This window comes from Ylistrum balloti, unplaced genomic scaffold, assembly GCF_031769215.1.
Source record: "Ylistrum balloti isolate Yb309-2 unplaced genomic scaffold, AGI_CSIRO_Ybal_v1 Utg371374, whole genome shotgun sequence".
NCBI lineage: Eukaryota > Metazoa > Mollusca > Bivalvia > Pectinida > Pectinidae > Ylistrum > Ylistrum balloti.
Genome location: NW_026782726.1, coordinates 25,421 through 43,140, shown reverse-complemented (window position 1 = coordinate 43,140; position 17,720 = coordinate 25,421). Strand labels below are relative to the sequence as shown.

Genomic DNA, 17,720 nt, shown 5'->3' with positions numbered 1-17,720 from the left:
ATTGCATGTATAACGTCTTATAAAATATGTCTAAGAAAACGATTCAAAACCATAATATATCTAAGAACAGACACAACGCATTTGCAGTATTGGCCAATTAAATTTAAAGTCGACATTTTAAGTTCATTTCAACTATGTACACCATCCGGTGCACATACAATTTCACACCCTATACAGTATGAAAAACATCTTTGAAATCATGATATTCATTTTCCGTCTGAAATTTATAGACTTTATTTTATGGGGCTTCGCCCCCACCACTCCATTTACCAAGATCCCCATTAACACTAGGACCCTGTGGTTACACTTTTCTGCTCGGCTAGCTACGCCCCTGCAAAACATCTTCAAACATTACAGTTTACATACGGCGAAATAATTGATCTCCAAAGAAGAATTATGGGTTATCTCCCTTCCGTACCGACATCAACACGAAAGTCCGCCTGGAACGCCATCAATAATCACTTCAATATCGGATTGCAACTCAAATACAAACTGAGTGTACCAGTTCCCTTCAGGATGACTAAAACAATTATCAAGCTTTGTCATAAATCCTTCAAAATGAAGGTTCCCCTGGTTTCGCGTTTATAACTTTTCTTTTTCTCAGCCAATCGCATATTACTTTTAAAATGACGTAGGACGATTATCCATTATCTTATTATACCAACCAATGAAATAGCTTGAATAAAGCAAATGTCGTCATTTCGATCTAATTTAGAGTCGGGAAATTCCAACAAAGGGAATTTCTTACCCCGGTATTTGTCACGATAAATCCAGAGCTTCGCATGCTAAAATATGAGCGCATATGAGTTTTGAATAATTTCTTGATATAAATACAGTACACTTACTTCACAATAAACGAGAAAGAACTTACGAATAACTTGAAACTGGACGACGAATTCGGCTTGAGCGGGCTTCTATCAAGCTTAGCGTTGTAGTCAAGAACGACAACTCAATACCACTTCAAGTTTGCGGGAGTGTTAATATTTCACGATATGGTGTGAAATTGTATGTGCACTGGATGGTGTACATAGTTGAAATGAACTTAAACCAGGGACGTATATATCACGTTAATATATACGTCCCTGCTTAAAATGTCGACTTTAAATTTAATTGGCTAATACTGCAAATGCCCTGTGTCTGGTCGTAGATATATTATGGTGATTCCTGAACAGGAACTAGTTGATTGTCGATTTCGTTTTAAAAATAGAGGGTATTAAAAGCGCATGGACATACGAAAAAGGCTGTATTTTGCTACTTTTATGCTTCGACCACGCTTCGAAACTTAAAAAATGACGATACGTTTTTTAATGAGCTGTTCATCTTGAAGGATTTATGATAAAGCTTAATAAATGTTTTAGTCATCCTGAAGGGAACTGGTACACTCAGCATGTATCAGAGTTGCAATCCTATATTGAAGTGATTATTGATGTCGTTCCAGGCGGACTTTCGTGTTGATGTCGGTACGGAAGGGAGATAACCCATAATTCTTCTTTGGAGCTCAATTATTTCGCCGTATGTAAACTGTAATGTTTGAAGATGTTTTGCAGGGGCGTAGCTAGCCGAGCAGAAAAGTGTAACCACAGGGTCCTAGTGGGGGATCAGGGGGGCGAAGCCCCCAGACGGAAAATGAATATCATGATTTCAAAGATGTTTTGAATCGTTTTCTTAGACAGTTCTTTTATTTATTTAACAACAAACTTCAACCCCTGACTAAATAAAAGACTTGATTTTGTTTGAAAAACTTGTCGATCGACGTCTGTAATCCAGAAGCCGTCTTCATTTCGAAAATTTGCACTTTAAAATATTATAATCTGAATTGATAGTAAGAAGTAGAATAGTATGACGTGTATAAAGTTCCGGAAATCAATGCACTAGGCCTAGTCATTCAACTATTTTCTATTTATATTTTTTATCTATCAAAAAAATTAGATATTTATTTTCAACCTTAGTTCTGTAATTTTGTCCGACATACTCCATGCACGGATTTTTTTATGTGTAGGCACGGGCTTTTCCTTTCTATGAAAGATACGCCCCTGTTTTGGAGACATAAACAGTTGTATTTCCATCGTGATCCAACTACACTCTCTTCACTTCCTCTGTCCGTGTTACTAACATTTTAAAATAAATTCAGAAAATGATTTGGAGATTTGGAGACTTTCGAAAAATGTGTTTATGATGTGTCACAAAAATCTTATTAAAACTGTCCGTACAGATAGCCGCGATTTTTAGGCAAATCGTCAAACTTGTGAAAGTTGAGTCTGCAAATATGAGCGTGGATGGTATTAACACCAATCTGCCAATGCTAACGTTCCACATTACTTCCGATACAGATACACTCCGTCATTCCCTAAAGTTACTCCCACTCCATCATATCTAAACTTCTCAATTAGTAAATGATCTTAAGAGCCACTACTTCTTGTGTTCCTGTTCTGTCCCCGTTATAACTACGGTCCAGTAAAGTACACTTGTGATTTGAGCATTATCCAATAACTTAGGAGACCAGAGCTTGTCATAAATGATCCTAAGGGCCGTGAAACCCCGTCCATGGATTAGAATGTGAATTTCAGGTCCTTCAATGGGAAACTATGTCAAAAAGTGCGTTAAACGAAAGCACGCTACGTTGAATTCACTTTCAGAGTGGGTTAAATCCATTCTGTCTATTATTATTCAAAGAATTAGAAGTTTGAAATCGAAAATGAAAACAAAACATAAGTTTGTATTCCTTCAAGCTGATGTTTAATCTACACTTCATGATTTACACGACAGACATGTCATTGTGTTTGCTGATAAGACTTCAAAGAACTGTATCCTTGTCTACATACAAATGGAAATAAGGTTGCTTGATAAAAAAAATCTACACATGCATTATCTAATATAGGCTTATCCCGCTCTTAGTATTACAATAATATAGATCGACGATTGATGATCAGCATAGGAACATTCCTCTGTATTTGTTTCTCAAACAAATTTGAGGGTACAGAAGAGAAGATGTGCTCTCGCTTTGAACAATCTTCTGTGGTGCCTCCAACATCTGTAACTTCAATCTCTAAGATACGCATTATGTTTGGTTCTTCATGAAGACTAGAAATGCGTTGAACTTTCAGTTGAATAAGATAGACCAATGTTTAATAAAGTGCCTATGGACACGTTGTATGAAGTGGCGGTTTTTAAAAAAATATATATGTAGTCACTGTGGGAAAGAAACATTTTCCTTATAAATAAAACGGTATATCTTATCATCTTTAATCACACCAACACTTTGATGTCTAAACTATCAGATGTCTAATTCTCTGTCAGTTGATTATTGTTTTTCTTGTTAAATAGCATGACTTGAATTCACATTGACGTTAACTCTTAAAATGATCAGCACTTTGTTTTAATCCACTACCACCAGATGAAATATTAAAAACAGAGCCCTGAAATGGAATCCAATTAAAAGAAAAGGAGATTGTATACAAACAACACACAAGTACATACCACCTCCAATAGAGTTAGATGTAGTGTTATCTACGTTAGTTTTTCATTGGACTTATAAAATGTAACTTTGATCTACAGTTTTTATTCACGTCATGTAAGTCTTGCATGTATATTATGATATAATGACTCATAAAAATACTGCTTCATAAAATAGTAGGTAGACACTAGAACATGCATATTTGCTATTTTATTGCAAAAGTACCGACAATTTATTAATAAAGATAAGCAGACTAAAAAAGCTACAGGAATTGCACAAAAATACGGAATGTAGCAGGATGACATACTGGTAAAACGAAAACTTGAAGCTATTTTCGCTTTTGGCAAGATTTCTACACAAGCAATCAACAAAGTTCAGCTATACATTATGTATACCATTACTTGTGATAATTTGTACACATACACGTGTATATTTGTCGTGGAAAAGTGTACTTTATCTTATTGTTTATAAACGAATTTCCTCATGCCTGAATTTTTTTTACTGCTTATCATCAGTTTGTATTCCAGACATATTAAGTACATGTTTCAAAAAACATGTTGTTTTTCGTTTCAGTTATGTTCAATTGCGGTTTTGTTGTTGAATGTCTAGTGTATTAGCGACGACTCATATATGTCCTGCCGTAACTCGGTCAAGTAGTTAACTCTCAGGTACGAGTCGGCCGCCCTTAACATCTGACGGACGTTATACAAAGTGAGGACGGCGACCTCGTCCGACGTTGTCAGTTCCATAAAGTGATTCCTCATCGGCAGTACCGTCAGGGGTGGAAGTCCCAAACAGTTAGCGGCATGGTAGCACCTCTGTCTGATCAGTTCACTGCGGTACACGAGCGATGTGTCCCCCTTCGTGTCACTGCAGGCGTTATCGATCTTATTCAGTAGTATTAACTGGGGAATACCTGTTCGTGACAAGATTAAACATGATTTAGAAGTAATTACTAGAAATATAATCATTGATTATTCTAAGAACGAATCTTTGCCGATTTAGAAATGAGTCTTATTTCATCCCTTTACAACATAATACAAACAACATTAATGTTTTTGATACAACTAGTAAGTTCGATAGGATATGTCATCCGTGTTGATAAAGAAATTCACTTGTGTTGTATGTAGTAACACATGTATCGTAAATAAATACACGTGTTGAGAAAAATTATACATTTGCATAAGAACACCTGTGTTGCGTGTAAGAACACATGTATTGTGATTAAGTACACATGTGTTGTGTATAAGTACACATTTGCATAAGAACATTTGTGTATACTGACGCGTGTTACACGTGTGTTGTGTATTTGTAGCTTTGCTCTAACCATCACTTAAATTAAATCTCGCCTTAACTTTTTCACTAAACATCATTTATTGTACTACTGAACACCCTGATCGATCTCTCTAGTCACCACCCACACTATAAACATCATATATTGTACTATGGAACACCCTGACCGATCTCTCTAGTCATCACCCACACTATATATTGTACTATGGAACACCCTGACCGATCTCTCTAGTCACCACCCACACTATATATTGTACTACTGAACACCCTGACCGATCTCTCTAGTCACCACCCACAATATATATTGTACTACTGAACACCCTGACCGATCTCTCTAGTCATCACCCACACTATATATTGTACTATGGAACACCCTGACCGATCTCTCTAGTCACCACCCACACTATATATTGTACTACTCAACACCCTTACCGATCTCTCTAGTCACCACCCACACTATATATTGTACTACTGAACACCCTGACCGATCTCTCTAGTCACCACCCACACTATAAACGAAGTAGGAGGAGATTTTATTTGGAGTTTTTTTTCACTTACCTCTCTGATCTATTTTGTCTTGAATCTCCATGATCTGTTCCTTCACTGGTTCCGTCACAAAGGACATCTCGACCTCGGCCGCATACTTCTCCGCCTCCAGAACGTACACTACACAGTGGATCTTGTCCTTCAGCTTGGGATCCCTTCGGTAGCCGTGAGTTTTATTTGTTACTGGTGATGAGACATTAAACTGAAACCGATGATTGGAAAAACAATAACAGACTGAACAGAGCTTGGTGCTGTAGGAACTGATATTTAAATATCAGTAGATGATTGGAAAAACAATAACAGACTGAACACAGCTTGGTGCTGTAGGAACTGATATTTAAATATCAGTAGATGATTGGAAAAACAATAACAGACTGAACAGAGCTTGGTGCTGTAGGAACTGATATTTAAATATCAGTAGATGATTGGAAAAACAATAACAGACTGAACAGAGCTTGGTGCTGTAGGAACTGATATTTAAATATCAGTAGATGATTGGAAAAACAATAACAGACTGAACACAGCTTGGTGCTGTAGGAACTGATATTTAAATATCAGTAGATGATTGGAAGGGAAAAACAATAACAGACTGAACAGAGCTTGGTGCTGTAGGAACTGATATTTAAATATCAGTAGATGATTGGAAGGGAAAAACAATAACAGACTGAACAGAGCTTGGTGCTGTAGGAACTGATATTTAAATATCAGTAGATGATTGGAAAAACAATAACAGACTGAACAGAGCTTGGTGCTGTAGGAACTGATATTTAAATATCAGTAGATGATTGGAAGGGAAAAACAATAACAGACTGAACAGAGCTTGGTGCTGTAGGAACTGATATTTAAATATCAGTAGATGATTGGAAGGGAAAAACAATAACAGACTGAACACAGCTTGGTGCTGTAGGAACTGATATTTAAATATCAGTAGATGATTGGAAGGGAAAAACAATAACAGACTGAACAGAGCTTGGTGCTGTAGGAACTGATATTTAAATATCAGTAGATGATTGGAAGGGAAAAACAATAATAGACTGAACACAGCTTGGTGCTGTAGGAACTGATATTTAAATATCAGTAGATGATTGGAAGGGAAAAACAATAACAGACTGAACAGAGCTTGGTGCTGTAGGAACTGATATTTAAATATCAGTAGATGATTGGAAGGGAAAAACAATAACAGACTGAACAGAGCTTGGTGCTGTAGGAACTGATATTTAAATATCAGTAGATGATTGGAAAAACAATAACAGACTGAACAGAGCTTGGTGCTGTAGGAACTGATATTTAAATATCAGTAGATGATTGGAAGGGAAAAACAATAATAGACTGAACACAGCTTGGTGCTGTAGGAACTGATATTTAAATATCAGTAGATGATTGGAAAAACAATAACAGACTGAACAGAGCTTGGTGCTGTAGGAACTGATATTTAAATATCAGTAGATGATTGGAAGGGAAAAACAATAACAGACTGAACAGAGCTTGGTGCTGTAGGAACTGATATTTAAATATCAGTAGATGATTGGAAAAACAATAACAGACTGAACAGAGCTTGGTGCTGTAGGAACTGATATTTAAATATCAGTAGATGATTGGAAGGGAAAAAACAATAACAGACTGAACACAGCTTGGTGCTGTAGGAACTGATATTTAAATATCAGTAGATGATTGGAAAAACAATAACAGACTGAACAGAGCTTGGTGCTGTAGGAACTGATATTTAAATATCAGTAGATGATTGGAAAAACAATAACAGACTGAACAGAGCTTGGTGCTGTAGGAACTGATATTTAAATATCAGTAGATGATTGGAAAAACAATAACAGACTGAACAGAGCTTGGTGCTGTAGGAACTGATATTTAAATATCAGTAGATGATTGGAAGGGAAAAACAATAACAGACTGAACAGAGCTTGGTGCTGTAGGAACTGATATTTAAATATCAGTAGATGATTGGAAAAACAATAATAGACTGAACAGAGCTTGGTGCTGTAGGAACTGATATTTAAATATCAGTAGATGATTGGAAAAACAATAACAGACTGAACAGAGCTTGGTGCTGTAGGAACTGATATTTAAATATCAGTAGATGATTGGAAAAACAATAATAGACTGAACAGAGCTTGGTGCTGTAGGAACTGATATTTAAATATCAGTAGATGATTGGAAGGGAAAAACAGTAACAGACTGAACAGAGCTTGGTGCTGTAGGAACTGATATTTAAATATCAGTAGATGATTGGAAGGGAAAAACAATAACAGACTGAACAGAGCTTGGTGCTGTAGGAACTGATATTTAAATATCAGTAGATGATTGGAAAAACAATAACAGACTGAACAGAGCTTGGTGCTGTAGGAACTGATATTTAAATATCAGTAGATGATTGGAAGGGAAAAACAATAACAGACTGAACAGAGCTTGGTGCTGTAGGAACTGATATTTAAATATCAATAGATGATGTGTTGGTATAACTCTATCCGGGAGCGTGTTAAAGTTTATGGGGGTCAGATAGCCAAAATTTCTACAATAAGTTTTGTTCTGGTTATGAGGTTTTGAAAGATCATTTGTAGGAAAGTTAAAAAAATATCAAAGATTTAAAACTTCCGGTACACAATCTTAATGAGGCTGGCATTTTGACTCATGAAAACGTAAATGACCAGTAATGTATTGCAAGGAAGGCGCTGATTGTCCCGATGTTTGGAAACACGATAATAATTGGTTCGTTGAATTTAGAACATCGAACACCGACGTGCATTTTCTGAAGTAAAAATGGTGGTATTTATAAGACAGTATGTCGGGAGTTTTAAATCTCAGCTGTGATGTTTTGACAGGATAACGTCGGAAATAAAAGTCTTAACACTGTATTTATGCTGAATCGTAAACATGTCATTAAAGGGTATTTTTGAAGTAAATCATACGAATTCACGGTCTGATTTCGGTGCCAGTTCAGTTTCAGACTAACCAAAATCCGACCATTTAACAATGTTTGATGAAGCGTGGCGACAGTTTTAGGGCATGATATAAGACCACTCTCAGTGAGATATCTTGGACGGTTTAATGCCTATCCCGAATTTCCCGAAATTGTGTAGTTTCGCAAGACTTATAGAGTTGCAAGCCTTGATATCAGGATGAGTGTATTGACAGACGAGGCTGGTACCTATGGTTGGACATAAAATAGCGTATATTTGTGCAGGTGACACTTGTACAATGTCCATGTGAAGTCAGACTTGCTCAGATCAATGCTACATAGTGGGTACTGCCAATTAGTTAAAACAATCTGATTATTATACAAGTACTTCACCATGATCTAATTGTTTGAATGGTACGTACGATGTAGTTATCAGGCACGTGCCCGTCCAGAATCGCATCAATGTCCTTATTGATACTAAATGCATCCTCTAGCCCCCGGCAGTCACATAATTGGAATTTGAGGTATCGTCTGTTATCAGAAGCTGTGATAGGATACTGACGGTACTGAAACACATAAATTACAATCCACAATCATATCCAACCATGTCTTTTAACAAATTCTTTTTTTCTTTTCTTTTTTTTTCATCCCATCAAACATTAATTTATTTATCGTATGTATATCTAACGTTGTACAAAATATACACACAACATCTTTCAACATCAGTTCAGAATCCTGTACATTACAGCCAAATAATGGATCAAACCGCGCCATACTGCTTGTTTGTCCATATAAGACTTGTCGGTGGTGACAAGGTCGTAATTTTGGGAAACTCAGTAGTCGACTTATCAAAAATAAAATTAGTTGAAATCAATGAAAATTCCAGATGGGGATTGTACTAGACCCCAGATGGGGATTGTACTAGAACCCAGATGGGAATTGTACTAGACCCCAGATGGGAATTGTACTAGAACCCAGATGGGAATTGTACTAGACCCCAGATGGGGATTGTACTAGACCCTAGATGGGGATTGTACTAGACCCAAATTTCAATAAATCACACTTACTTCAATATTGCATAATTTCAAAAGAACGCCAATACAGGTGTGTATCCTCAACTGTGTGACTATTCGAATTAATTTTATCTTGTCCCTAGACGATTACCTTGTACAGGTGACCGTATTATTCATGTTGAAACGTTCGAGAACACATACCATTGACGTAACGCTTTTCCCCCTACTTCCAGCAGCAGCACTCATTGTCACGTGGCCTCTGAATACAGACTCAACCGAATTTAAGAAACTCGATTTGCCGGCGCCGATTGGTCCAATGAAGAGAATATTAACGTGCTCGAGAGCTTCTTCTGACACTCCGAATTTCTTCAGGGGCCAATAGGACTCCACCTCATCAATAAGTGTTGACAGGTACTAAGAACAAAGTAATATACTAAAATTATTTAATAATACACTAAATTTACTAGATCAAACACTAAACAATCCAGATAAGATTCGACCGGTGTTTTTAGTCACTGCATTGAACTTTGCTTATTTTTCTGTGCGGACGAAAACGAAGCAAACGTTGAATTAGTTGGGATTTCCTCAAATTTCCATCGAGGATATTTCGGCTTTTCCCTAATTTGGTATATAAAATAGGATTTGTAATCAACATTTACTAGATATCAGTATAAAATGGCCCTTCAAAATAGTGTCGTCGTGTTGTCTAGCGTAACGTCTAATTACTGGGCGCCGAAAGTGCACTACTATTCACCGAACTTTCATGAGCACGGATATTTTTTGTTAATTTTTTTTACTGTAATAAAAAGAAAAATGGCATGATTTCCCGTTGAACATCATTTCTGTTTCGCCCATATAACGGAGTATGTTATAGCTAAATGGCACACTAAATACAGAATATCTTACAGTAACTATACTAAGAAATACTTAAAAATAAACCAGATGATACTAAATGATACATTTAATTGATACAAACAGAAACAACGATTAATTATACTATATAAATTACATTATTAAACAAATAACGGAGAATTCCCGACTGGAAAGAATCTGAAAACGAGGTAATTACTTGTGATGAAGAGTTGACAACTGTTTGCGTGTAGATTTTTTTCGAGTAACATGTAGTGTTTCATTACCTGTTTGTCAAAATGAGGCTCATCTCTCCACTGCAGTGACGTAATGTTCTGCTTTTTATCTACAAAAAATAGCAGTTAACAGATAAATCAACCATCTTTTTTAATGCTGTTCAGTTAATATTTCAACAATATATTAATGATGAATTAACATAAATTAAATCAAACTGGAACAAAATAAAATCCACTAATAGTCTCACATAGTGCATTATAAAACATTGTCGCCCTATATTTCAATATTTTACTTCCGTGTTGTCAAAGATATGTAAGATATTTTATGTCTCCTCAAATTGATAAATAAACACCAAGAAAATTCATATTTTGAGATTTCACGTGGTCACCACTAGATTCACTAACTGGGGAATCTTACCGTTGTTATTAGATTTTATTTAACCGTCAAATATAATTCGGGACCTTACAAAACACGTTAACATGAAATATGTCAGTTTTGTAAAGCATACAGCACATGAACGTAAAGCGACACGCATAAAAGGTAGAGATAAAGTTTAAGGTAATTGATCAAATTAAAACAATATTTTAAAAATACTAATCAAAACCATGAAGTATTTGAGTACCAAACAAATGGTAATTAAATGAGAAACATTTCCAATCATTTTTTTTTTGTATAACAAACTGAATTCAAACCTTGGCTAGGAAACATAACACTTCACAAATGACCTGAACTACCACAAAATAACTTATGGGCAGTGACGTCATACCTTTAACCCTGTACACTATGACATCTATTACTGGGACATCAGATTCGATAACATCTCCAATCGACATGGGCATGTGCTGATAAGAATCCGCGGTCATTTTGGAGCTGGGTACAAATGTACCATCATCTTTTTTATCGACGGTTCCAGTGAAAACCTCTAGATCTGGGCCATTTCCGAAGATAGGACCAGCCTTTCCGTCGTATACGAGGGCTGACTCGCATTTTCTCACGGGAAATTTTTCATTGTCCCCATCACTTCTAAGACAAAAAAGGAATGCGCTTTTGTCGAAGACTTGTGGGATTGAAGCAGACTGCCAGCTGACTGACGTGTATCCTCCGTACACCTGGCCCAACGAGTCGTAGATGACGGTCACTGAGGGCGAGACAATTGTCTAAAGTAACAATCTAAAGATACATAGATCAATAAAATGCATACACATCTCCGTAAAAAATACTTAATGAGAGAGAGACACATCTTCAACAGGCATAAAGTAGGTGGAGATAGCTACAACAGGCATAAAGTAGGTGGAGATAGCTACAACAGGCATAAAGTAGATGGAGATAGCTACAACAGGCATAAAGTAGGTGGAGATAGCTACAACTGGCATAAAGTAGGTGGAGATAGCTACAACCGGCATACTGTAGGTGGTGATAGCTACAACCGGCATACTGTAGGTGGTGATAGCTACAACTGGCATAAAGTAGGTGGAGATAGCTACAACAGGCATAAAGTAGGTGGAGATAGCTACAACAGGCATAAAGTAGGTGGAGATAGCTACAACAGGCATAAAGTAGGTGGAGATAGCTACAACTGGCATACTGTAGGTGGTGATAGCTACAACCGGCATACTGTAGGTGGTGATAGCTACAACTGGCATACTGTAGGTGGAGATAGCTACAACAGGCATAAAGTAGGTGGAGATAGCTACAACAGGCATAAAGTAGGTGGAGATAGCTACAACAGGCATAAAGTAGGTGGAGATAGCTACAACTGGCATACTGTAGATGGTGATAGCTACAACCGGCATACTGTAGGTGGTGATAGCTACAACTGGCATAAAGTAGGTGGAGATAGCTACAACAGGCATAAAGTAGGTGGAGATAGCTACAACAGGCATAAAGTAGGTGGAGATAGCTACAACAGGCATAAAGTAGGTGGAGATAGCTACAACAGGCATAAAGTAGGTGGATATAGCTATAACTGGCATACTGTAGGTGGAGATAGCTACAACAGGCATAAAGTAGGTGGAGATAGCTACAACAGGCATAAAGTAGGTGGAGATAGCTACAACAGGCATAAAGTAGGTGGAGATAGCTACAACTGGCATACTGTAGATGGTGATAGCTACAACCGGCATACTGTAGGTGGTGATAGCTACAACTGGCATAAAGTAGGTGGAGATAGCTACAACAGGCATAAAGTAGGTGGAGATAGCTACAACAGGCATAAAGTAGGTGGAGATAGCTACAACAGGCATAAAGTAGGTGGAGATAGCTACAACAGGCATAAAGTAGGTGGAGATAGCTACAACAGGCATAAAGTAGGTGGATATAGCTATAACTGGCATACTGTAGGTGGAGATAGCTACAACAGGCATAAAGTAGGTGGAGATAGCTACAACAGGCATAAAGTAGGTGGAGATAGCTACAACAGGCATAAAGTAGGTGGAGATAGCTACAACTGGCATACTGTAGGTGGTGATAGCTACAACTGACATACTGTTGGTGGTGATAGCTACAACTGGCATACTGTAGATGGTGATAGCTACAACCGGCATACTGTAGGTGGTGATAGCTACAACTGGCATACTGTAGGTGGTCATAGCTGCAACTGACATACTGTAGGTGGTGATAGTTACAACTGGCATACTGTAGGTGGTGATAGCTACAACTAACATACACTAGGTGGTGATAGCTACAACTGACATACTGTTGGTGCTGATAGCTACAACAGGTATACTGTAGGTGGTCATAGCTACAACAGGCATACTGTAGGTGGTGATAGCTACAACCGACATACTGTAGGCGGTGATAGCTACAACCGGCATACTGTAGGCGGTGATAGCTACAACTGCCATACTGTAGGCGGTGATAGCTACAACTGACATACTGTAGGCGGTGATAGCTACAACCGGCATACACTAGGTGGTGATAGCTACAACTGACATACTATAGGCGGTGATAGCTACAACTGACATACTGTAGGTGGAGATAGCTACAACTGGCATACTGTAGGTGGTGATAGATACAACTGACATACTGTAGGTGGTGATAGCTACAGCCGGCATACTGTAGGTGGTGATAGCTACAACCGGCATACAGTAGGTGGTGATAACTACAGCCGGCATACAGTAGGTGGTGATAGCTACAACTGACATACTGTAGGTAGTGATAGCTACAACTGACATACTGTAGGTGGTGATAGCTACAACCGTCTTACAGAATCTGCGTTTTGTCAGTTAACTCAAATTAGCGATGGGCTTGTTAAATATTTTTGTAACCCTACGGAAATACATACAGCTTCCTACTGCCTTGCCCAAGGAGAAATTCCCTCAGGTGAGAAACCAAAGCCATGGATGGCAGTTATAGTTTGTATCATTTATATCTTATTTGTCTGTTATTTCTAGTATCGTATGGACTGGGCAAATACAGGGATAGGTTTCAAGAAAAGTTCGATCTTATTCGACAATACATTGACGTTTAATTTGGTGGCAAGTTCTTACAACAGACAACATTTATTTGACCGATTTGTGTTTGTTTCCATATAAGGAAGTAAGATAGCATAGTTATGTTTATGTATTTAAGCGTGTGCAAAGAATGAAAAACGGCGGAAATATTGAGTTGTAAGAACCAGCTAAGCAAACACTTGATATGCTTATAGATATTTTGTTTTAAACCTTATAATATCACATATCTTGTATGTTTAATGTCTAAACATTATGTAGTGTGTTATATCTACCCGTCGGTCCTCTGTTGTCACACTTCTTGTGGAACACATCTGCATTACTTCCGTCTTCCTTAAAACTATACAGCTTTTCAAAGTCCTTGAAGCCCTCTCCAATGAACCGCTGAAAGGTTTCCTTGTCTTGGTCTGAAAGACTCGTCATGACGCTTCGGTCCAATTTACTGAAGAAGAAAAATATAGGATTAATAATACGAAAACATACAACAATATACCGAAAAGTTAACATTAGATCATTGACACTAAGTCAAAGTATAAACAAAGAAGATATGTTTGCATTTGGTAATAGCTGTGAATATTATCATGAGTTTAGACGAACGAGAAATACATATCCATGCAGTGCAATTACTTCATAATGCAACCAAAACTCCTGAAGTTCAAAGACAAGTAGAATTGATCGGATCTCAACTGAGCTCGAGAGAATTAATGATATCGGAGATTATGGTGAATTAGAAAGACATGGCGTTCATGGCGGAGTGACTTAGAGAATATTGAGATTCATTTTACAAATATGTCTTTAAACAACGACGTTGAAATATAGTTTCGTCAATCATTCTAAAACACTAGTTACAAAAATACTTTAATATGTTATGAACCAATCATCACGTAACATAAACGATAGAATTTTGACATTTCATATTTAATATCTTGTACAAATTTGTGGCAAACCTTATACACAGTGATACCGAGGAACGACATATGACTTAGTCATAACGGTCTTAAAATAGATATCTTGCAACATTTATCAACCGACGATAGACATCTCGGAGACTGTGGTAATGTTTATTTTTAGATTCAGTATTGCTAGTTATTGCGCAGTTACTGAAAACGAAAGAAGATGTCAGGTCTCATCAGGCAAGAAAACGAAAGTAGGTTTTAAACAGTAATATTATTTTTGGATAAATGTATAAATGTCTTAAGATGAATCTGACAAAATGTATACAAACTATATACAAAATGTCAAAAAGACATTTGTAGTAGACCTATTCTTAGGTTCCTTTCGAGTCCTATTTGAATCTGAGAAAAAATGAGTAAACCCGTCCATAAGAAATTATACATTTAATTTGGCTGCAATATTCTACTGTTAATTCACATTTACCACGTTAAAACTCAAACACGAAAGGATGTTTTCGTTTCTGATAATGTATATATAAACAAAATCTTGGTTGCTCACGTTTTACGTCTGTCCAGTTTACACTAAATGTGGATCAAAATACTGATTACGTAATAAGTATTTGACGGGTTCTCCACAGGCATGAAACGAAAGTAGAAACCGATTTTATCTTTATTAATTTTTACAGTTAGTTATCATGTTTCTATTGCATGAACCTTAGTCTTAGAGGTGCAAGTTATAGGAGAAAACCTGCGGTGTTCTACTGATACACAGAGAAGGCCAGATGTAAATCGTAATTCATCTTTAGGACCAACTGAAATGGTGTTTAAGTGCTTATTACCACAAGGCTTTGTAACGTGGAGTTAAGAAATATTTGTAAACTATTGAGATAAACGTAAATGAGCGTGTGCCCGAAGAAAGGATTCTTAATTACAAACTTGAAGAGGTAAAACATTGTAGAGAATCTTCACAAGTCTCCTTTGAAACGGCCAAAAATTGTATAGTGATACTGACTAAATGTTACCATTTACATGACGTATATATGTCTTAGCTTCCGCAAAGTGGTGTTAGTGACACCTGACACAATAAGTTTGTCTTCAGTTGTTAGTTCTACCTGCTGGTAATACAAAGTCTATTTGTGAGTTTTATCAACATAGGCTCTGTTCAGTATCAAAACGAATGTAAAAACCAGCGATTACATGACACATAGACTAAATTATTTATATGTTTTTTATTGTAAGATTTCCTGTCAATTACGCTATGAAATAAATTATATTGATATGTAATAGCTCAATACACACATGCACGCCTTACCTTGATGTCGATAGAAATCAAATTTCTACAAGGATGTTATCTTCTCATTCGTAAGTAAAGCTCTGTCAAAACGATAGTAAACGCCCAGTTATATATATACAGGCTATGTCAAAACGAAAGTAAAAACCCGGTTATATATATACACAGTAGATTATGTCAAAACGGAAGTAAAACCCAGTTATAATTATATACAGTAGGCTATGTCGAAACGAAAGTAACGCCCCACAAATTGGAGTCGTCCGAAACAGAATATTAACACAAGTAAGTACATGGCATCTAAAATGTTCTGTATCCGCCACTGATAACTCTCAAAGGGCTCAAATAGACTCATTATCACTACACACAGAAATCTAGCTAGATATACTTCATATTCGGAATAGGCTGGCTTTTCAACATAACAGGAGTAATATGATATATTCTTTCGTAATAATGTTTTGGTTGCCTTTTGTAAAGATTTCATTTCAATACAGCTAAACCAACATTATATGATATATAGATATATATCGTGTACGTGACAACACATAACCTATTTTCCTTATTTACCATATATAACTTGATTTAAACCCCAAAATTCAAAATATCAATAAAAATATCATAAGGAGTTGGGACCCGTCAAAAGGCATGTTAGTGACCGTAGCCGTAATCTGATCTGAGTACATTCTGACTGAATTAGATGATCTTATCACACTAAGACATTGTACAAGGTTTACTTACTGAAATATATATATCATTCAAGTTAGAGTTTATATCTTGTACACAGATAAAACACGCCGGGGAGTTAGACACTTGTAAGAAGAAGAAAAAGGAGAAGAAACGATGTAGAAACAATAAACCCCCACTTCATTCGGGGGACTTAATTAAACGTATCAGCGATTACTGTAACACAGGATTGATATAATAAACAAAGTAATGATCAAAAAGAAATAACGAGTAAAGCAACATGATCACGGAAAATCGAATGTGTGTCTAGGGAATGCAATTAGACATGTGGATGTTTCTAAACCATTTATGTTGTTATGTCTATATCACACTGTTGTCGTTACATATTTAGTTTCAAATTTATACAATAGACTAATATTAGATAGCATCTAATTTATATATCAGGACAGGAACGTCTTCTATACCGATTTTACGACAGACATAGAATAACGTAGAATATCCTGAAACTGTGCATATTGTAATTTAGCACCACAAACAACAATGTTCATATTACAATGAATTATCGTGTGTTATTCTAGTTTAATCTATTTAATGTAAATGTAAACTTCATTTTTTTGTTTTTCATAAATTGTGTGCGAATGGTTTTGTTTGCTTATTTTAAGTTATATCAGAAGTAATATTGATTTGAGTTGGACAATTTCTAGAAGGACGAAACAACTGTTTTATGAAGCTCTCTTTCTAAATTAGTACCGAAAGCTGCTATTCACCTGTGTATCTTTAGTACAGTATTGTAAAGAAATATTTCGTTCTTTCCTTCCTGTTTTGTCCTACTTGTGACATAATATTTCAAATATATTACTTAACACACGGTAGTCAAGTAGTTAGGGCAGACATGCTTTAAATGTCTTAGTGTAAATAGATAAGATAAACTTAGATAAATATGCATGTAACGTGATTGTTTTTCTGGTGTTTCAATGGTGGAGAAGTGCTTTATGTCATTGTAAGTATTACTTGTTGTCTTATTTTGTGTTTAAGGCCCATACGTTCAAAATATGATAAAATGAAACTAGGTTGTGGTACAAATATTGGGAAGCAACGGTATG

The 17,720-nt window shown here is 36.5% G+C and overlaps 1 protein-coding gene across 1 annotated transcript; it reads right to left on the bottom strand.

Moving 5' to 3' along the window:
• Window positions 1-2,735: 2,735 nt before the first annotated feature.
• On the bottom strand, window positions 2,736-16,004 carry LOC132562228 (interferon-induced protein 44-like). Its single transcript, XM_060226962.1, has 8 exons — window positions 15,958-16,004; window positions 14,028-14,194; window positions 11,070-11,441; window positions 10,354-10,412; window positions 9,419-9,631; window positions 8,627-8,770; window positions 5,306-5,495; window positions 2,736-4,370 (listed from the first exon to the last, which is right to left on the bottom strand). Exons 2-8 carry the CDS (start codon window positions 14,173-14,175, stop codon window positions 4,060-4,062), a joined length of 1,437 nt encoding a protein of 478 aa, XP_060082945.1. The 5' UTR covers window positions 14,176-14,194; window positions 15,958-16,004; the 3' UTR covers window positions 2,736-4,059.
• Window positions 16,005-17,720: the final 1,716 nt, after the last annotated feature.

Coding starts and splice junctions, on each gene's coding strand:
- LOC132562228 (XM_060226962.1), bottom strand. CDS start 14,175: ATGACGAGTCTTTCAGACCAAGACAAGGAAACCTTTCAGCGGTTCATT. Junction 9,632..10,353: donor AGCCTCATTTTGACAAACAG/GTAATGAAACAC, acceptor CTTTGTTCTTAG/TACCTGTCAACACTTATTGA. Junction 8,771..9,418: donor GGAAAAGCGTTACGTCAATG/GTATGTGTTCTC, acceptor TATGTGTTTCAG/TACCGTCAGTATCCTATCAC.